The sequence below is a fragment of the Folsomia candida genome, unplaced genomic scaffold (assembly GCF_002217175.1).
Source record: "Folsomia candida strain VU population unplaced genomic scaffold, ASM221717v1 Fcan01_Sc003, whole genome shotgun sequence".
Classification (NCBI taxonomy): domain Eukaryota; kingdom Metazoa; phylum Arthropoda; class Collembola; order Entomobryomorpha; family Isotomidae; genus Folsomia; species Folsomia candida.
Genome location: NW_019091195.1, coordinates 7,081,874 through 7,100,052, shown reverse-complemented (window position 1 = coordinate 7,100,052; position 18,179 = coordinate 7,081,874). Strand labels below are relative to the sequence as shown.

The following is an 18,179-nucleotide window of genomic DNA, read 5'->3' as shown; positions in this document are numbered from 1 at the left end:
CACAGCTTTGGAAGTTCAAGTTGTTTAGGGATTTGATGCCAAATAATAAAAAATCTAACATACATTAAACTATCCAAAACACGGAGTTTGTGTATTATGTCGGTCAATACGAGACTCTGTCCCTGACTCGGGCTATATGGAGTCTGCACTGTAGGTTTCTAAAAATGAAAATTTATTTTGTAACTCGGCCATTTGTCGTAACCTTATAGATTGATAAAGTGTCAAATAATCTTGCGTGATTATTGCATAAATTTTGTGCTAAGTTTGGTGTGCACCGTGAGACACGCTAAATTTGCATTAAAAAACTGTAACCTATGGTTGAAAAATTATTGCACCCAAACGTGCTGAGATATTGCGTAAAAATACCGCACCAATATCTCGTCAATACCCACATTACATGAGGCGTTAAAATCATGCAATTTATACGCAATGAATGGTGGGTGCGAAGAGACAGGCAACGCGCGAGAGTTTGAATCTAAGAGAAGCGTGGTATTTCCTTTTCTCTCCCACCCTCGCAGTCTCGTAAATTCCCTGTTAATTTATCTGTTGTCTCAATGTTGCCAAAAAATATTACATAATTGAATTCCCCCCTGATAAATACAATTCAGTGCCTGTGGAGCTTGTTCTAAGTCACTGGGTTATCCCCGCAGAGAAAGTTTGTCTCTGGCCACCAAACTCTGGGCCAAGTATTAGAAATTTGATAAGATTATGAAGTTGCGACAAAAAAACTTCAAGTAGCCGAGGACACTTCCAACTTGGAAAGTGAAACAGAACCAGAAAGCAGATTAAGGAGCAAGAAGATAATTCCCGATATTCAGCCCAGCAGCACACGAGGGGATATAACGTCTTCATCCGATGAGGAGGATAGCGACGCGAACAAAAACAGTCCTCCGTCTGGCTCACTTCTGGATAATTTGGAGCTGGGTAGGCTTATAATACTGCCACAAATATTTTATACTAATCATTATGGTGATGCTTTTTAGACCAACCATTGAGCATTCCTGAAATAATTCCCGAAACTGAAGAGCAAAGCAATCTAGAAGTAGGAAATCAAGGTGAAACTGGAGACACCTCTTTTGTTGTTGTAAATTCGCAGGAGTTAAATGATTTACGGCTGTTGATTTCAAGTTAGTACAAGCAAAATAATTTTATTAAAATTGATGTATTATGTTAACGCTTTGTAATCACGTTGCAGGGACAACGCAAAGTGTGCTAACTTTGTTGGAAAAGCAGGCTGAAGACATTAAAGACATTAAGGCTTTACTGATTAATGTGAAACAAAGGCCGGATGGTAGGAAGGCTCCCAATTTCAGTGCCATTCCAAAATTACCCCTCGACAACGAGGTAGCACTGGCGGAGTTTGAATCTTGGCTCGAGGTGGATTCAAATCGCGAATTACTGGTACGATTTAATCGAGATATTTTACATGCATAATTAAACTTTAATGTTTTTTCTTATATTTGATACTAGGTTGAATATTTGGCATTTTCAACTGCGACACAGATCGAGGCGAGCACTAGAAAAATCTTGAAAAAATTATTTACGAATGAATTTGGCAGGCGAATTAATTTTACGGGTAAAGGAAACAAGACATCGATGAAAAACCTAAAACTATTGGAAGTCGTAAAAGGTGCTAAAATATATTCTAAAATGAAGAAAATTTTCTAATTGTTGGTCTCTATTTAATGTTTAATTGGATTGCAAATTTTAGAAACCGTGCGAAGCGTCTTTACAGTTGAGTCCGTTCCCGATCCCAAAAATCCCAGCGGCCGTATTCCCACCGATGATATAATTCAAACTGCAGCAATGAATTGGTTTCGTTCTTCAAAAAGTAGGTGCAACGACGACGCTCCCTCGGGAATTGCATCATAATCATGGATCGAGATGGAAAATCACCGAGAAACATTAGGCGAATAATTGCAAAACGGGTTAGAGAGAATCTCACTCGTGCAAAAAACATACCTGCTATTAGTAATAATCTTGTAAATTTAGATATATGTGATTCTGTCGTTGAGGATAGCGATTCAGGTAGTAATATTAGCAATAATGATAGAAGCAGTAATGTTATCCATAATAGTGACGAGCCATTAGTTTCCGATTCACTAAGCCACAATGGTGTAGTAGAAAATAATAGGAATATTTTAGATTTAACACGGGACTTGAGGGACTGGTCGCTTCGACATAACATAACGGGAGTAGCTTTAAACGATCTTCTACGCATATTTAACTTTTATCAAGAATTTAGATTTCTTCCATTGGATAGTAGGACATTGCTTAAAAACTCAATTAAATACTCTATGAAAACTATCGGTCAGGGTCAATATGCACACTTTGATGTTATTCAAAATATAAAACGGCAAATAGATTCCAATTGTATTCTTGCTTCTGGTAGCGAAATTAAATTAAACCTTATATTTAGTTTTGATGGATTGCCCATTTCTAAGAGTAACAGTAACCAGTTTTGGCCAATTCAAGCAAAGTGTGAAGAAAGTACGTACGGCGTATTTGTCGTGGGTTTATTTTATGGCAAGACAAAACCAGAAAGTATTGACGAATACTTGATGGATTTGATAGCAGAGTTAAAAAGTTTGCGAGTTGGGATTAGTTACAATAATTTGAAAATATTTTGTAAGGTTTCAAAAATAATAGCTGATGCGCCAGCCAGGAGTTTTTTAAAGCAATGTAAAAGTCATAATGCATACAATGGATGCGAGAAATGTATAGATCCAGGTTTCTGGAAGGGACGTGTAATTTTCAGAACATTCGATAGTCCACTTAGGACAGATCAAGATTTTTATGTTCAAAAAGATAAACACCACCATGTAGGCATTTCCCCGTTTACGGAGCTTAAAATTTTGATGATTTCTTCGGTTCCTCTTGACTACATGCACCTCATTTGCTTAGGTGTGGTTAGAAAACTATTAAGAAGTTGGGTAAAAGGTCCATTGCCATTTAAATTATCTTCTCGTGATATTTCAACTTTATCAAGTAAATTAGTATTATTTTCGCATAGTTGCCCTAAAGAATTTTGTCGTAAGCCGAGGTCAGTAAAAGAGTTAGATATGTGGAAAGCGACAGAGTTTAGAACTTTTCTTCTTTATACAGGACCCGTCGCTTTAAAAGGATTATTGTCGCCGAAAAAGTATACACATTTTTTAAATCTTTGCGTAGCAGTCACGATTCTTGCGCAAGCAAATAATTGGAACGATTATGCACGACAGCTTTTATTGAAGTTTGTTAAAAATGTTTCCAATTTATATGAAGAAGAGTTCTTATCATATAATATGCATTCTCTTATACATATTAGTGATGACGCTTTAAAGCATGGCCCGTTAGATTCTTTTAGTGCTTTCGATTTCGAAAATAATATGCAAGTAATAAAGCGCTCGCTACGAGCTCACTATATACCTTTTGAGCAAACTGTGAATCGCACTGCTGAGAGAGAAAATCATAAGTACCAGTCCCCTGTGAATTTAAATAGACACTGTATTATAAAATCGAACGGAAAGGATCATTGTTTTATATTAAAGGATGGGAAAGTAGTTGTTATAAGTAGTATAAGTAAAGATAAAAAACATATAAATTGTAGAAAATTCAAACACTCGGACAACTTGTTCACTTGTCCGTGTGAAAGTAAAATTTTAGGAATAATTAAAGTTAGCAAATTATCAAATAGCGTAACCATAATAGGTATTAATGATATTGATAAGAAATGTTGGTTACTCCCGTCGGATAAAATAGATGAAAACATTTGCATTCCCTTGTATAATGTAACAATATAATTTTTGTTATGAAATAAATGATTTTGATAAAAATTAATAATTCGTGTTATTTGACTGCAGTAATTGCATGGAGTTTAACTGCAAGTTTTGCATCAAATTATTCGTTTCTTTTGCGCAATATTCTATGCTATAAATTGCATTAATTTGACGGTTATTTCTACGCAATATTCTTGAGGCTAAATTGCATGAATATGACTGTCAATTCTATGCAATATTGACAGTTTATTTTACGTTAAATATCTAGTATCTTTTCACGGATTTTTGCCGGCCATCAGTTGCTGCAATTTAACTGTATGACTTTTGCGTAAAAGTGATAGCTTTTGTTGATCGGGTCCAGGTGACGAATTTCAATTGGCAATGAAATCGAAACTACAATTCTTGGCGACCTGGAAATTAAAATTCCAAGTTATCGTCGACGAGCCCTATGTGAATTTTAATTTTCAGCTCGCCGAGAATTGGCGTTTCGATTTCATCACCAATTGAAATTTGTCAACACGGGTATACCAAAGGTAGATCCAGGTGACGAATTTCAATTGGTGATAAAATTGAAACGCCAACAATTGGCGAGTAGAAAATAAATTAAAATTCACACAGGTCTCGTCGACTTGAATATGGAATTTCAATTTCCAAGTCGCTAGATATTGTAGTTTCGATTTCATCACCAATTGAAATTCGTCACACGGTATACCAATGGGATACCACTGGTACACGACGGTGTAGGCGAAGGTGGTGGCCCTTTTAGTATATAAAACGAGAGAAAAGGATACTCTTAGCAGTCGATTTGGAGCTCTCGTCCACGCCGGATCGCGGAAGGAATTGTGAATCTCCCCAAGTTCCGAGGAGGTATATTTCTCGTCTCGAGTGTTAAAATATATATTCAAGTGTATTTTGGTCTGTGTGAAAAGAAGTTTGAATTTTTCACTAATTGTTATGCTATGCAACACTTTCCAGTCCAGTTCGAGCTCTCTTCCACGCCGGATTGCTCAGCAAATTCTTGGATTTTCGAAGCATAAAAGGTAATGACATGAGGAGAATTAATATATTTGCGTAGCATTTGTTCGTTTGTGATACATGTGTGAAATCTGAACTAATTTTTTCTTGTTTATTTATTCGTTTTGTTACATAGTTCGAGATCATCATGGCTCGAAAGAGAGGAGTCAAGAGGACAACAACGAGTACCAGGACCACAAGCCAATTCGATGCGAAAAGGATTCATGTCGACGGACAAAGCAACTCGTCATCAGCCGAAGAAATTCCGGTCACTCCCCCTGCTGCAGAGAGGTCACCAGCGGTTAACCTCCCATCAACGTCTGCGTCGATGGCGTCTACAATCCTGCCACCCCGGATTTTGGTTGGCCAGGGAGCAGGAGGGCGTCAATCAATCGGATTGAAAATTGAGACGTTGGTTAGGCATCTGGACCGATTTGTTGCTCCTGCAAAAGAAAACAACAAGGGAAGTTGGCTTTATAAATTTAATAGTGCACAAGAATTTCAATGCGTCTTAGAGGCCATCGTTGTTTTCATAGAAAAGAACGATGGATCTAAGGGCATAAATCTATTCGAAATAGACAATCTTGGTGTATGGAAGGAAGCTTTGTATAATTCTCAACTTCCCTTCTTTGTCCAGCGTAAAAAGTTTGATGGATCTCGTAGTTTGAGCAACCTGGCAAAAAAATATGCTCGCTTTTCACAAATACATAAAGCCCCATTAACATTCCCAGAATTTCTACCCTTATTTTGCTTTCTTGTCCACTATTTGTATAATGCTAAACAGCAAAGTTTACACATTTATGCTGAAGTGGAACAGGCGAGACAAACATATGCCAAGATTGTCCAAATGTCGAATAAATTTGTTGGGGAGATTGACGGAGGGCAGCAAAGATCTTACCGCGTACTAATAGATTTTGACAGTTTACAAATTTCAGGAATGGCGTTCCCATTAGCTCAGGAGACAGCCCTTGATGCCAAATCATGTTTGGATAGGATGATGAAATCTACCTGTACCGGAAAAGTTGACGATCATCCACTGATATCCAAAGCTGACAATCTCTTTAAAAAACGGGAGTCGTTCGTGGCGCAACGAACGAAAGTGGACACGATGGTAAAGGATAATCATGCCAGAGAATTTCATCAGAAAGCTGTGACGACCAAGGAGCAGTATGAAGTGCTGTCTGCGATTCGTCTGGATTTCGAAGAATACGGGAAGTCCATGTTATCCAACGAGGAAATTCAGCAATGTAAGCTACCTGAGTCTGACCTGCTTAAGTTTGTGTCTTTGTCTGATAGGTACCCCCAAGCGTACGCCAGGATCATGGTCGACATCGACAGATATCTCGTAGCTGGAGACGGACAGGAAGGAATGAATGAACCTAACCAACAAGATCGTGGCAACGAAGGACAGCAAAATCAGAGTGATCAAGATGACACCCAGCCAAATAAACCAGAAGAAACCCAAGAAGGAGACCAACCCCTGCAAAATGACCAAGATGATCAAACCCAAGAAGAAGAACATGGGCAAGTCGACAATAAAGAAGATGACGCTACCCATACACCACAAAATGACCAGTCGACACAAGAAGAGATTTTGGATTTCACAGAGGGACCAATAGATGAAGACGATGAATAGAAGAACTGATTTTAGTAGTAAGATAAATGTGAAAGGTTTTAGTAATCAATGTTTCAAATTTCAGGAGGGTGTGTTGGTAATATATTAAATTCTACCCCTATTATAATTAAATAATCAATGTTTCAAATTTTCAGGGTGTCTATGTAATCAATTAAATTCTACCCCTATTATAATTAAATGATCAATATTTCAAATTTTCAGGTGTGTACATAATCAATTAATTTGTACCCCTAATATTAAATGAGGCGGCACCAGGAGGTGTCGGGTGGTGGTGCACTTTTAGAAAAAATGTTACCCTTTTGAAAAGTAATCGCACTTTTCAAAAGGGTAACATTTTTTCTAAAAGTGTGGGGTCCTCAAAATTAAAAATTAAAATTCATAAAACCAAACAAGTTGCATGAAAAAAAAGTCGCATTACGCTTGTACTAATGGAACACTTATACTAATCAAAATTTCCATCCACACGAACTCGCACTAATGGAACTTGCGTGTTACAATGACTTAAACTTACTTTTTCGTACCAAAGCACAGCGAAATCCTAAGGGTATGGTTTGGCCAAAATTCTGGAGGCACTTTCGTGAATAAAGTTTTGCATATTCCGAGGCCTGGTGGGCCATTTGAAGGTTCATAAAAATTTCGACGAGCCACACCCGGTTTGGGTGCGGTATTTTCCTAGTGGAGTTAGAGTCACGCCTTGGCAGCAGCGCTATTTTAATACAGAAGTTCACTGTAAGTTCTTTTTTACTATCGTCACTTAAGGTCGTCGTATCTACGTCGTCGTGCGTGTACATATATCTATGTATGCATTGCCCGATAATATAATGGAGGTCATATGACTAATTAATTCTGGATTCGTTTCGTTATTGAGCAAAAATATGAACAAATCGTGGAATCCTGGATTAATGATTAGGGGTTTAGGCAATGAGAAATGAGTTAAACATTATTAACACTTGAGCAAAAAATAATAGAAATGTATTTATTAATCAACTTTAGTAGCAGTGATTTCATTAGTCCTAGGTTTTAGCCTCCATATTTTTGGTATGACTCCAACGGAGGACACGTGCAAATCAAATTTTGATCTCCATAAGAGTCGTCTAATCTTTGAACTGTAGGCCAAATCTTCGTGTCTGGTCTCACAAATGGCTAAAAATGTCAGAACAAGTAGAAAATATTACATAATCTGCTTTCAGCTAGCTTTCGGATAAAAATAATTTTCACCCACGGCTGGAAATGCAGCAATTTCCCTGCTATACGGGCGGTTCCAGTCAGATCCCATAACTTGGACTTGCGTGTGTGGTGACCTATTTAGGCATGTTTTTAGTAATTTATAAAATAGTGATTTGCATTGGAAATGCTAGTCGAAAATAGAAAAGTATTTCAACATACATTCGAATTGGGTTGACTCCAATGTCCATGCGTCCTTCCTCAATTTCAGCAATTTCTTGGCGAATATCTAGACGGACACATTTTGATAAGTCTACTATCCCAAGTTATTTTTATGTAGTTCATAGTCTTACAGATCAAAGCATCACAAAATCTATCCAGTTCTCCCTTGTCCTCAGACTCTGTTGGTTCAATCATCAAAGACCCAGGGACAGGCCAACTCATTGTCTATTTTAACAAATAAATTTAACAAATAAAATAACATTCAGATGATACAGATATCAACATATGTAAGTAGAGTATCCCCATGAATACTTAATTTACCGGAGCGTGGAATCCAAAGTCCATCAAGCTTCAATATTTGAGAATGATTGATTATATAATAGTTCAATCTCATCTTTACCTCATCTTATTTAATCTTTTCTTACCGCTTAGCAATGTCAACTGGTTCAATGTTCGCTGTTAGCTTAAATGGTTTGACATCGATGATAAATTCGTGAGCAACAAGTCCATTAGTTCCCTTATGCAATGTTTTGTAATGATTATCCAAGCGTTTCGACATGTAATTCGCATTGAGGATGGCCACTTGAGTTGCACGTTTCAGTCCCTTTGCTCCCATCATCTAAATACGTTCATACATCATTTTTGTTTTTAGTGACATTATGCACGAGAGTTAAACGAACACATGAAATGAGAAAGTAACTAGGAACCTACTTTAATATAAGCCCATGAAATTGGCAAAATAGCCGATGAGCCAAAGGGCGCAGCACTCACGACTCCGAAAGACTTTGACAGTTTACCCATGGATGCCAGGGGATTGACGACAGGATGCGATGGAAGAAATGGAGCAAGATGAGCCTTCATTCCAAATATTAATGAGAAATTAATGTCACTATTCCCGTCAATGTGAGTAGCATAAAAACAGGGCTAAATACATACTTTCACTCCGATCGGTCCCATTCCTGGACCACCTCCACCATGAGGAATGCCTAGGGAAAGTCGAATATTGGTTGAGTTTTTAAGGTCAAAACTTATTGTCTGAAGTAGCAGAAAGAAACTTACAAAATGTTTTGTGGAGGTTCAAATGAGACACGTCAGAACCATAATCTCCAGGTCTGCATATCCCCACTAAATTAAGCATTTACAAATAGTATTCGGCTTATTTTAAACGTTTGATAAATTATAATACGTATTTTCCAGAGCGTGGCCAAGTCTTGGCTACCACATCTATTTGTTGTCTATACCTACCTTGCGCATTCATGTTTGCACCATCTAAATATACTTGTGCTGCTCAAAAGAAAATGTCATCATGATTATGATACTCCGTGAAAATTAACACCGAAAACTGGATTAAACGAACAAACCTCCAGCATCGTGGATCATTTGACACACCTCGGCCACCTTCAAAAAATGTTTAACGTTATTGGTGTAATAATAATTGAGCAGGGAATATGATTGCAAATCTTACAGTGTCTTCAAAAACTCCATTGGTAGAAGGATACGTAATCATGAGACATGCGAGTTCATCCTGTAACATTATTTTAGAATACATATCAGTTTTTTGCGTGGGGTTGAAATGAAACTTGATAAATACAAGTTTTTTTAAAAGATTTTCATAGACTTCTGTGTCCACCATGTCTGATTTGGAAGAACATATTTATTAAAAATAAACCGTTACAACGCATGTAACCAAGGGGTGAAAGGAGTGTCATACGTCAATGTGAATATCCTATTGCAAATTCAAAATTGCGTCATTTTACCTTGTATTTTTCAACTTTGGCTTGAAGATGCTTAATGTCGATAGATCCGTCACGCTTAACATTAATAACCTCCACTTTCATACCAGCCATTTGTGCGGACGCAGGATTCGTTCCTAACAAAAAGAGTTTTTTTAATAAGTAGCAAGTCAAATTATCGCGTTAAAAGTCAAATTATACCCTTACCGTGAGCTGATACTGGAATTAAGCATACGTTTCGATGACCTTCGCCCTTGGCTTCTAGATACGACTGATCAAATCATAATTTTAGACCGCATTACTAACAAATGGATTGTAATATATGTGTAAAGAATAATACCTTTATAGCTCGGAGACCGGCTGTAAACACCATTTTACCAGTTTAATTAAGTTTGTAATTGGTTCAATTATAGTTAAATTTAAAATTAAAGTTACCGTATTCTCCTTGAGCACCACTGGTCAAATTATCAAATATATATTGTTTTAAATGGCAAACTCATAGCGTACATGTATTTATCAATTTATCTGAATCTGTACTTTTCTAACGCATAAAAGACTGAAAGAACAACTAACCTGTTTGGTTGAAATGAGATCTGTAGATAAAACAAGAAACCCCAAATACTTAAATTCGTCAATCTCATTTTCTCTCAATTAATTTCGCACTCAAATGTGGTAAATAGTTATAATCGTGTTAAAACTTGGCTCACCACCGTGTTTACTTACATCATATCTCAATTAACAATTAATAAAACAAGACCTTTCGCATCTTATCTGCAAAATAGCACATCCCGTTCATACATACACTCACAGGGATTTCCTTCGTGCAGTTTAGAAACTCATTGTCGCATAAATACCTCCAGATTTTAAGATCATAACTTTACATTAATTCAAAATGTGCTTGGAAATATGTCATCCTATAATCAGGAGTAAGCTAAGGGCAAAACGGCTAAACGAAAAAATTCGTGATGAACCAAAACGACAGAGACTTGCTGAAGTCTAAAATATTAACTCTTAGTCTAATATCTTTTAATTTATATATTGTTATTACCTTGTCATAGCCAGTGATTTCACACAAATCTTTTTCCAATTGTTCAAATAGCTCTGTGTATCCTAAGGCCTGGTCCAATGGGACAAAAGGGTGAATATCAGTAAAATGACGGAATGAACAGGGCATCATTTCTGTTGTACTATTCAATTTCATGGTACATGATCTAAAAAATAATACATGAATATGTCACTAATAATCATTTTCAAAAATTTAATTGAGCTATTTGATGGGGTCAAAGGCGCAAGTTTGTTGTTTCGCTTACCCCTAAAAAAATACAACAAAAAATTATTTTTAATGAGATTTTTTTTTCGGGTTGTTAATATATGTATAGGTTTGTCTAACCAGAGGTATCATGGAATGAACTAGGGAAATATCTTTGTTCTCCAAGGTTTTCATGTAGCGAACAATCCTCGTCTCTGATTGATGAGAATTGAAAACTGGGTGAGTGAGATACGGACTCGTTCGTCTGAATTCCGAGTTGAAAATACTTCCTTCTAAATTTTCTGCATTATCATGTTCACTAGTGAGTTTAGCAAGGTTGGTTTTTCCTCCGAAAATCCATAGTAAGTCATCCAAATCTTTCTCATTAATAGTTTCATCCAGAGCAACTCCAACCTGTTTAATAATCCATTAATTATTCATGATTATTAAATCTGCTGATGAGAGAGAAATTAAATAAGCATGATTTTGCTTACAGTTCCATCCGAAAAATATCTAAGATTGATTTCACGTTGTTTCGCTCGATGACGAATTTCCGTTTGGGCCATGACGGGATTAATATGGAGGGTGTCAAAGAAGAATGGATTTTCTATCGTATTTCCTGAATCTCGAAGTCCTTTTGCCAGAACTAATGCGGCAGTGTGAACTCGTACTCCGATATTTTTTAAACCATTTGGCCCGTGATACACAGCGAACATTGCAGCCATATTTGCCAACAGCGCTTGTGCAGTGCAAATATTACTTGTTGCTTTGTCACGGCGAATCTATTTCAAAAAATAAATATTCGTCAGTAGCTAGTTACCTGAATACATTTTATCTTTATGCACATACATGTTGTTCACGGGTTTGGAGGGCAAGACGGAGGGCATTTTGTCCGCTGGCATCTCTGCAAGTAATATTTTGGAGGTTCTCGTTACCTTCAATTTATAATTTTTTACCTGTCCATGTTAAGCAAGCACATTTGGGAAACATACCTGGTCACTCCGATCATTCTTCCTGGCATCAAACGGATAAGAGAACTTTTGCAGGCAAAGAATCCAGCATGAGGTCCGCCTGCAAAATAAAATGTGCAAAAAAGTTGCTACTAAAAAATATTTGTACAACGTGGAATACACGTTTTGTCTCACCGTATCCGAGAGGAACTCCAAATCTCTTAACAGAATATTTTATAATTAAATCTGCAATGTTATTAATCTCTTGGCCTTTAACATGTAATTAAACTACCTGGCTCGTGCCCACAGCAATGTCTACATCGAATTCGCCTGGTGGTCGTAAAATTGTGAGAGCTAACAGGTCCGTGGCACAGCAAACAAGAGTCTATTACATATGTACATAATTAGAATATTTCGTATTCCGTAAATTCATTCACATATTTTTAATATTTGTCGTAGTACCCCATTTGTATGAGCTTTGTGAACAACCTCAGTAAAATCCATGATATTGCCGTCGGTGTCTGGATACTGGAAAAGGTAAAAAAAATATCTGCATTTCAGAGCCAGAGCACGATGCCATTAGCACCCAAACCGAGCTTTCTCTAACTTGCTTGCATATTGGGCTAAGTTATTAGTTTGAAGCACTTACCTGGAAAAGAACACCAGAAACATCGCGATTACTGAAGTCAAAATTATTCACGTTTCCGAGAAATATTTCCATTCCTAACGCACTGCATCTAGTCTCGACCACGCTGATAGTTTGGGGGTGAAGTTTGTCGGACAAATAAATCTTCCTTCGTTTGTTTTGCCTAACACACGCAGAAAATACTTCAAATAAGTTTATCATCGTGTCAAAATAACTCGTTCACTTTTCTTACCTGTAGCATAAACTTAGAGCTTCCGCAGCAGCAGTTCCTTCATCAAGAAAATTTTTTATTGTTTTGTTTTATTTCGTACGAAATTTGGACTGGGTGATTCCCATGCAAGGTAAAATGTAGTGGTAGACACGATTTTATTACTACAAATTTTAACTATTTTACTACTAAGGGGCCGTCGGAAATGAGTACCTTCGTCAAGAAGTGATGCATTTGCTACCGGAAGTCCCGTCAAGTCCGTCACCATTGTCTGATAATTCAAAAGGCCTTCCAATCGTCCTTGGGCAATTTCTGGTTGATATGGAGTGTATTGAGTCGTCCTAAATGCAGCATTATTAAATGTATTATGTTACATAGCACATAACTTGACATAGCAAATCTTTCCTGGCTCATTACCATCCTGGATTCTCAAACATATTTCGAAGTATTGGATGAGGCACAACACAGTGGTGATATCCCATTCCTTAAAAAAATCAATAAGAAAATATTAGAATAAAAAATAACAGTTAGTGGGGACTCTTTAATACTATTAAAACTAATACACCGTTAGTTGTTCTTACCCAGAAAACTTCGCCAAATTTTGTTTTTCTCGGCTATAGATCGAATCCTCTCAATCAATTCGTGTTCATCTGTATTTAAAAAATTACTTAATTTGTAGATTTTTGGTAAAGATTTTTTTAGATCAAAGAATATTCGATTTCTCGGACTTTCATTTTCATTTAATAGTAAAAAGTCATTGGTACATTAGCATTTTTATCAACGGGACATCTCGATCTGGGACAAACAGACGTGCCATCAGTTACCTATATTTTTAACCTCAGATGAACTTGGTCATTTGACGGTTGTGGGTGTCATACATACGAGTATGTTGCAATTAATGGGCTTCCTGCAGAGTGAGTAGTACGTACATCTTTGCTCAATACTTACATATAACTTGGATGTTATGCAGTAATAAATATGACATATGTACGTGAGGTCTGATCTGTCTGAATGAATTTGCCTTGAACTTTCTGGTCAAACTTATCATTATAAATGTACGGCAAAACAAGCACTAAATATGTTTTGAACAAATCAGAATTGCACAAACTAATTTTGGAAACTAAGCACTATTTTCGACATAAAATTTACAATTGGATAATCAACAATTTATTTCTCTTACCGTAACATTCTTCCAATTCTAGATCTCTATTAAGTCGAATATTTTCAGGAACTGCCTGTTGTATCATATCATCTAAGGTCTGGATGAAGAATTACGGAAATAGACAAATTAAAAAAAAATTCAGAAATTTAATATCTTATCCAAGTGGTAAAGTAACAATTATAATTACCTTGAATCCTAAATATGCCAACATTTGATCGCGATCGCTTTCTCGAGGTCCAATATGCCTTGAAGCAAATTCTTCTCGTTTGGGTATCAAACCCTTGCCCCTTTTTTCTACAGAAGTAGAAAATGCTGCACATTGTGGTTGTCTCGAAAGACTTAATACTAGTAATTTCTTCTGGTAATGCGCTTTGAGAAGGCAATTTTTGGCTGCTCGAGTGAACATGTCGCAAAATGGAAATATGAAAATGTGTCCAGCAGAGAAAAATGCTCCGACCAGCAGAGATTCCACAAGACGACGAGACCCCGAGTCACATTAAAGCTATACTTTTATTGTGCATTTATCAGTAAACTGGGATGAGTTGATTTAGGATTTTATTCGTTATTGCTTGATTCCAGTCATAATGTTAATGTATAATTTATGTGAATATGTATATGTACATATGCTTGGTATTTAGTAGATGAAGTGAAGATTAGATGCCCCATTAGTTTACTCAGTGACGGAGCTGCATAGATACATAGTCAGGTTCATGGCATATCAGGGCTCTCAGGGGGAAGAAACTTCCTCCATTAAAGTTAACCACGAAGGAAGGAGCCCCCAAGCAATGCTCAAACTGGACGGTTGCATTCGAGCATTGAGATTAGTCTACTAAATAATAAAATTTATTAGGCTCGTGTTCACATTTCTTGTACACATTTACAAAAGTCTTTACTCCACTACTTTCTTTCACCATCACTTTTATGAGGATGTGCGTAAACTTAATTATCAGACAATATCTAGCGACCTTTGACCCACTCATGAGACCCCGCTTGCATCACATTCTTGCCTTCTCGTATAAATTATGTCGGACATATAGTGGATTTATTATTAATAAATTGAGGCTTGACTGAGATGACGTGATTCACATTTTTATTAAACAATGAAGGTTTCATATTTGATCAGGCCACCAAAATAATACTTTTTCACCGAGTTACATTGATTCTCAATTTCATTTCGTATTGAAAAACAGTTTTGAAGTTGTTGACTTGCTACGACTGCCACTTTGCATACATTTTACATCATTTCCAATATTGACATTTTTCTGAATAAATAATACTTTCTAACATACTTAGTTGACCATGACAGTTTATGTATATTGTACCACACCCAGAAAACTGCATATGCTTCAGTTAACTCAATTCTTGAGTGGAAAATTTATGTCTGTTTAAAGAACTATTTAGTAAACAAGCAGCTCACCCAACTCGCTTGCATCTTTCATTGAAAAATTCCATCCAAAATATTTGCGCATTCGTATATTTCTAATCATGAGTAAACATTGTAACACGTATATACATATAAGCACTTAATAACTACCACATGGCTGCGCACACATAGTAGTTTAATAAGGTCATCATTGCACCACCCACCATTCCAGGTCCTATGTTCGTAGGTCCAATACGCATCGACACGACTCTCAACGACTTGAGTTTCTGTCTGAGCAACTTCCGTTCGACTGTGTTCATCTTGTTGCTTCGAAGGCTGACTTGCACCTCGTGGAGAAAGCTTTCGGCTGCGGCAGAAACAAACGACATTGACTTGAACACCTTGAACAACATGTACATACAAACCTGACAATATGAAAATAATCAAAACATTTGTCAGTTTTTGCGCATTGTTCGCTTATTTACATATTTACTTACGAATGCATCTTCAGCGAAAAATATAATTCCAACTACATCTGTTTCTGGCATTCGCAGTAACTGGATCATAACGAAAACGTCGGAAATCATTTGACAATATGCAAGAACATGAATCACTAGAAAATTATAGGAAGCATAGTCGTTAAGTTGGTCGGAAAATATCGTCAATTTTCGATACTCCGTAATGATAGAATTCAATGGGCTTGAGTTGATTTTCGGAAGCGATGACGCCTTCCTGTCGCGGCTCAAGCTATCAGTATCCCAAATCTCTGCATCATTTATCAATGATATTTCATTAGGTGTACATCCACTTGCCGAATAAATTACTCTTCGATTCGTTGTCCTTGAGGTGACCAATGCTTCTCTTAAAAAACGCAGGCAGAGGTGAATTTCAGCACCGAGATTGGAGCTAACATAAATTATTCCTCCATAGAATTGCCACCCATGAAAAATGAACAACAGTTCATGAGCTCCAAACAAAATATAAAGAAAGAATGTGTCAATATTAATTGCGGAATATGTAAAAACACAATATTTAGGGGCAGCCAAATACTGGAAAAGCATGGCAGCAGATCCCACCAAAGCTATCCATCTAGACGGAAAGTAAATAAGATTTATTGAAATCATTATATAGTCAAGTAAATATCTAGGTCTAAATACATTTGCAAAAAAACTCTGGATTTTGCGGATTGCCTCAGTCCGTCTTTGAAATCTTGGTCATTGTTGAGTTTGACATAAAGATCGTTGTAAATTTTCCAGCCCGCAGATAATATTTCAAAGAATGGATAAATTTTGAAAAAGAGCCACTCGCTGGTTAAGATCATAAAAATAATGAAAAACCAGAGTAGAATAGCGATCCAGTCAAAAAATTCTGTCACTGGCTCAAAAAATCCCAAAGACAGAAGCATTACGAAACAAACCTTGACGAGAAAATTTAAATGGCACAGAAAATATATTATGGCCCTAAACCCCCAGACGTAGGATTTAGTGTAATTTCCAGTCTTTTGGTCTTTGGCGACTCTAATTCGGGTGCAGCCAATGCAACTTAATATATGGTAAATTTTTTCTTGAAATTCCGTCGCCATTCTGTCACATCTTTGGTCGAGCTAGTGGTTTGACATGACATGCCACTCGGAACCGAAAGTCTATCTGGTATTGACCTACAGACTTTCAGCGCAATTTAAGGCGAAGGGAAGAATTGTAAGTATCAGTAAAACTGATATTAAAACCATCAATTGGATTATTGCAGGTGTGACGATTGTGCGACGCGCTATATATTTTAGTACATGTCTCGAGCTTAACGGCGAGTGTCACGAGAGGAGGATAAATACAAGTGACGGTCACGAATCACGAAACTTTACCTCGCCCAGTCTCAAATTCCCGCACGCAGAGTCGACAGGCTGAATCCCGCACAATCCATCAAAAAAGAAGGGTCCCGTTTTGGCAATCTGGTGACCGCAGTTTGTGACCTTTTGACCTCAAACTTGGCAAACACATTGCCAATCACATTCCCCAGGACCGTCAAGTGAGGTAACCTTATGTAGACTGGTAAGGGGCATAATAGAACCTTGCGGCGACCAAAAAATTTGAAAAAATACCATCAGACGAAGAAAAAAATGCAAAAAATTGGAGAATGCTTAACACTTATGTTGACTCCTCCCCCCCCCCCCACAGGGCCGATGCGAAGTTTCGAGATAGGCGATACAATGTACTATGCAAAGCGAGGGGGAAGGACGAGACTGGGAAAATACTCAAAACTCATGGTTATCCTCCTCTCGTGATACTTCCCCTTAATTAGATTCTTGCAACAACCGTAAATAATTTAGGCAATTTGTGTGTATGAATCATAGAACCAAATTGGGATACCTTGTTTTCGTTAGTTTGACATATCGGGAATAAAGTATGTACCTAGTTGAGTCAATGGTGATGAAAATTGGAAACTCATAATCATATATTTTTTAATTCACTTTAAAGTTACACGTGCCAATCTCTATGTATTCGTACACGTAAGCCTATACCTGCTCATATAAGTTAACAAATGCAAAATTTCTCGATCCAGGGTGCATATAATCGAATACATAGGTTCAGGTTCCAAGAATAGGCTTTGAAGAAAAAAATTATGAAACTCAGTTTTGGGGAAATGCACGTTGCAGATATAAGAAAATCAATCAAAAATTACTTATCGCCTCATTATTTTAGGAATTCATATGCTACACATCACAAAAAACTCAAATAAGTAGCAAAGACCACAAGTATTTCGTTTCAAGTATTAGGTGCCATTATAATGGATACACAAACATGAAATAATTTATTTTATGAAACGTAGCAATCAGTGAACTATTTCCTTAATTTCATATTCATCTTGTGGTAAATAAGGCGGTTCTAAATTGCAAAAGTGGCGACATTGCTAAATTTCTAATTATTGTACCAAAATAAGTGGTTACATATGTACATATTCCACACAAACAGTATGCAGTATGTAAGTATGCATGCTTTGCAGTGGTATTTGTATGTGCGACTATATTAATTATGAAGGTATTTAGTGACACCTTCCACATACGTCAACTTAAGTATTAT

General features: G+C 36.9%; 3 protein-coding genes across 4 annotated transcripts; 2 read left to right on the top strand and 1 right to left on the bottom strand.

The window, feature by feature from the left end:
* Positions 1-429: 429 nt before the first annotated feature.
* Positions 430-3,593, top strand: LOC118434827. The gene is made up of 6 exons (XM_035849168.1): positions 430-436; positions 706-924; positions 984-1,127; positions 1,196-1,401; positions 1,471-1,630; positions 1,712-3,593. Exons 1-6 carry the CDS (start codon positions 430-432, stop codon positions 1,870-1,872), a joined length of 897 nt encoding a protein of 298 aa, XP_035705061.1. The 3' UTR covers positions 1,873-3,593.
* An 880-nt stretch (positions 3,594-4,473) lies between these two features.
* LOC118435087 lies at positions 4,474-6,602 on the top strand. The gene is made up of 3 exons (XM_035850275.1): positions 4,474-4,625; positions 4,734-4,798; positions 4,909-6,602. The coding sequence occupies exon 3, from the start codon at positions 4,921-4,923 to the stop codon at positions 6,406-6,408; it is 1,488 nt and encodes a 495-aa protein (XP_035706168.1). The 5' UTR covers positions 4,474-4,625; positions 4,734-4,798; positions 4,909-4,920; the 3' UTR covers positions 6,409-6,602.
* A 756-nt stretch (positions 6,603-7,358) lies between these two features.
* LOC110846172 (glycine dehydrogenase (decarboxylating), mitochondrial) lies at positions 7,359-14,252 on the bottom strand. Of its 2 annotated transcripts, XM_022092826.2 has the most exons (32): positions 13,930-14,241; positions 13,761-13,839; positions 13,162-13,230; positions 12,998-13,064; positions 12,794-12,921; positions 12,605-12,641; positions 12,376-12,535; positions 12,189-12,254; positions 12,019-12,111; positions 11,922-11,946; positions 11,769-11,847; positions 11,626-11,680; positions 11,271-11,558; positions 10,917-11,190; positions 10,576-10,739; positions 10,101-10,120; positions 9,963-9,982; positions 9,868-9,887; positions 9,735-9,798; positions 9,552-9,664; positions 9,260-9,319; positions 9,156-9,192; positions 9,040-9,078; positions 8,854-8,919; positions 8,731-8,780; positions 8,506-8,649; positions 8,220-8,413; positions 8,116-8,143; positions 7,926-8,019; positions 7,795-7,861; positions 7,631-7,709; positions 7,359-7,551 (listed from the first exon to the last, which is right to left on the bottom strand). In XM_022092826.2, exons 1-32 carry the CDS (start codon positions 14,146-14,148, stop codon positions 7,429-7,431), a joined length of 3,021 nt encoding a protein of 1,006 aa, XP_021948518.1. In that variant the 5' UTR covers positions 14,149-14,241; the 3' UTR covers positions 7,359-7,428. The 2 variants fall into 2 exon arrangements, 1 of the variants encoding a protein (XP_021948518.1); XR_004834385.1 differs by lacking the exons at positions 7,359-7,551; positions 7,631-7,709; positions 8,116-8,143 and having other exon boundaries at positions 7,826-7,861; positions 13,930-14,252.
* Between the last annotated feature and the right edge of the window lie 3,927 nt (positions 14,253-18,179).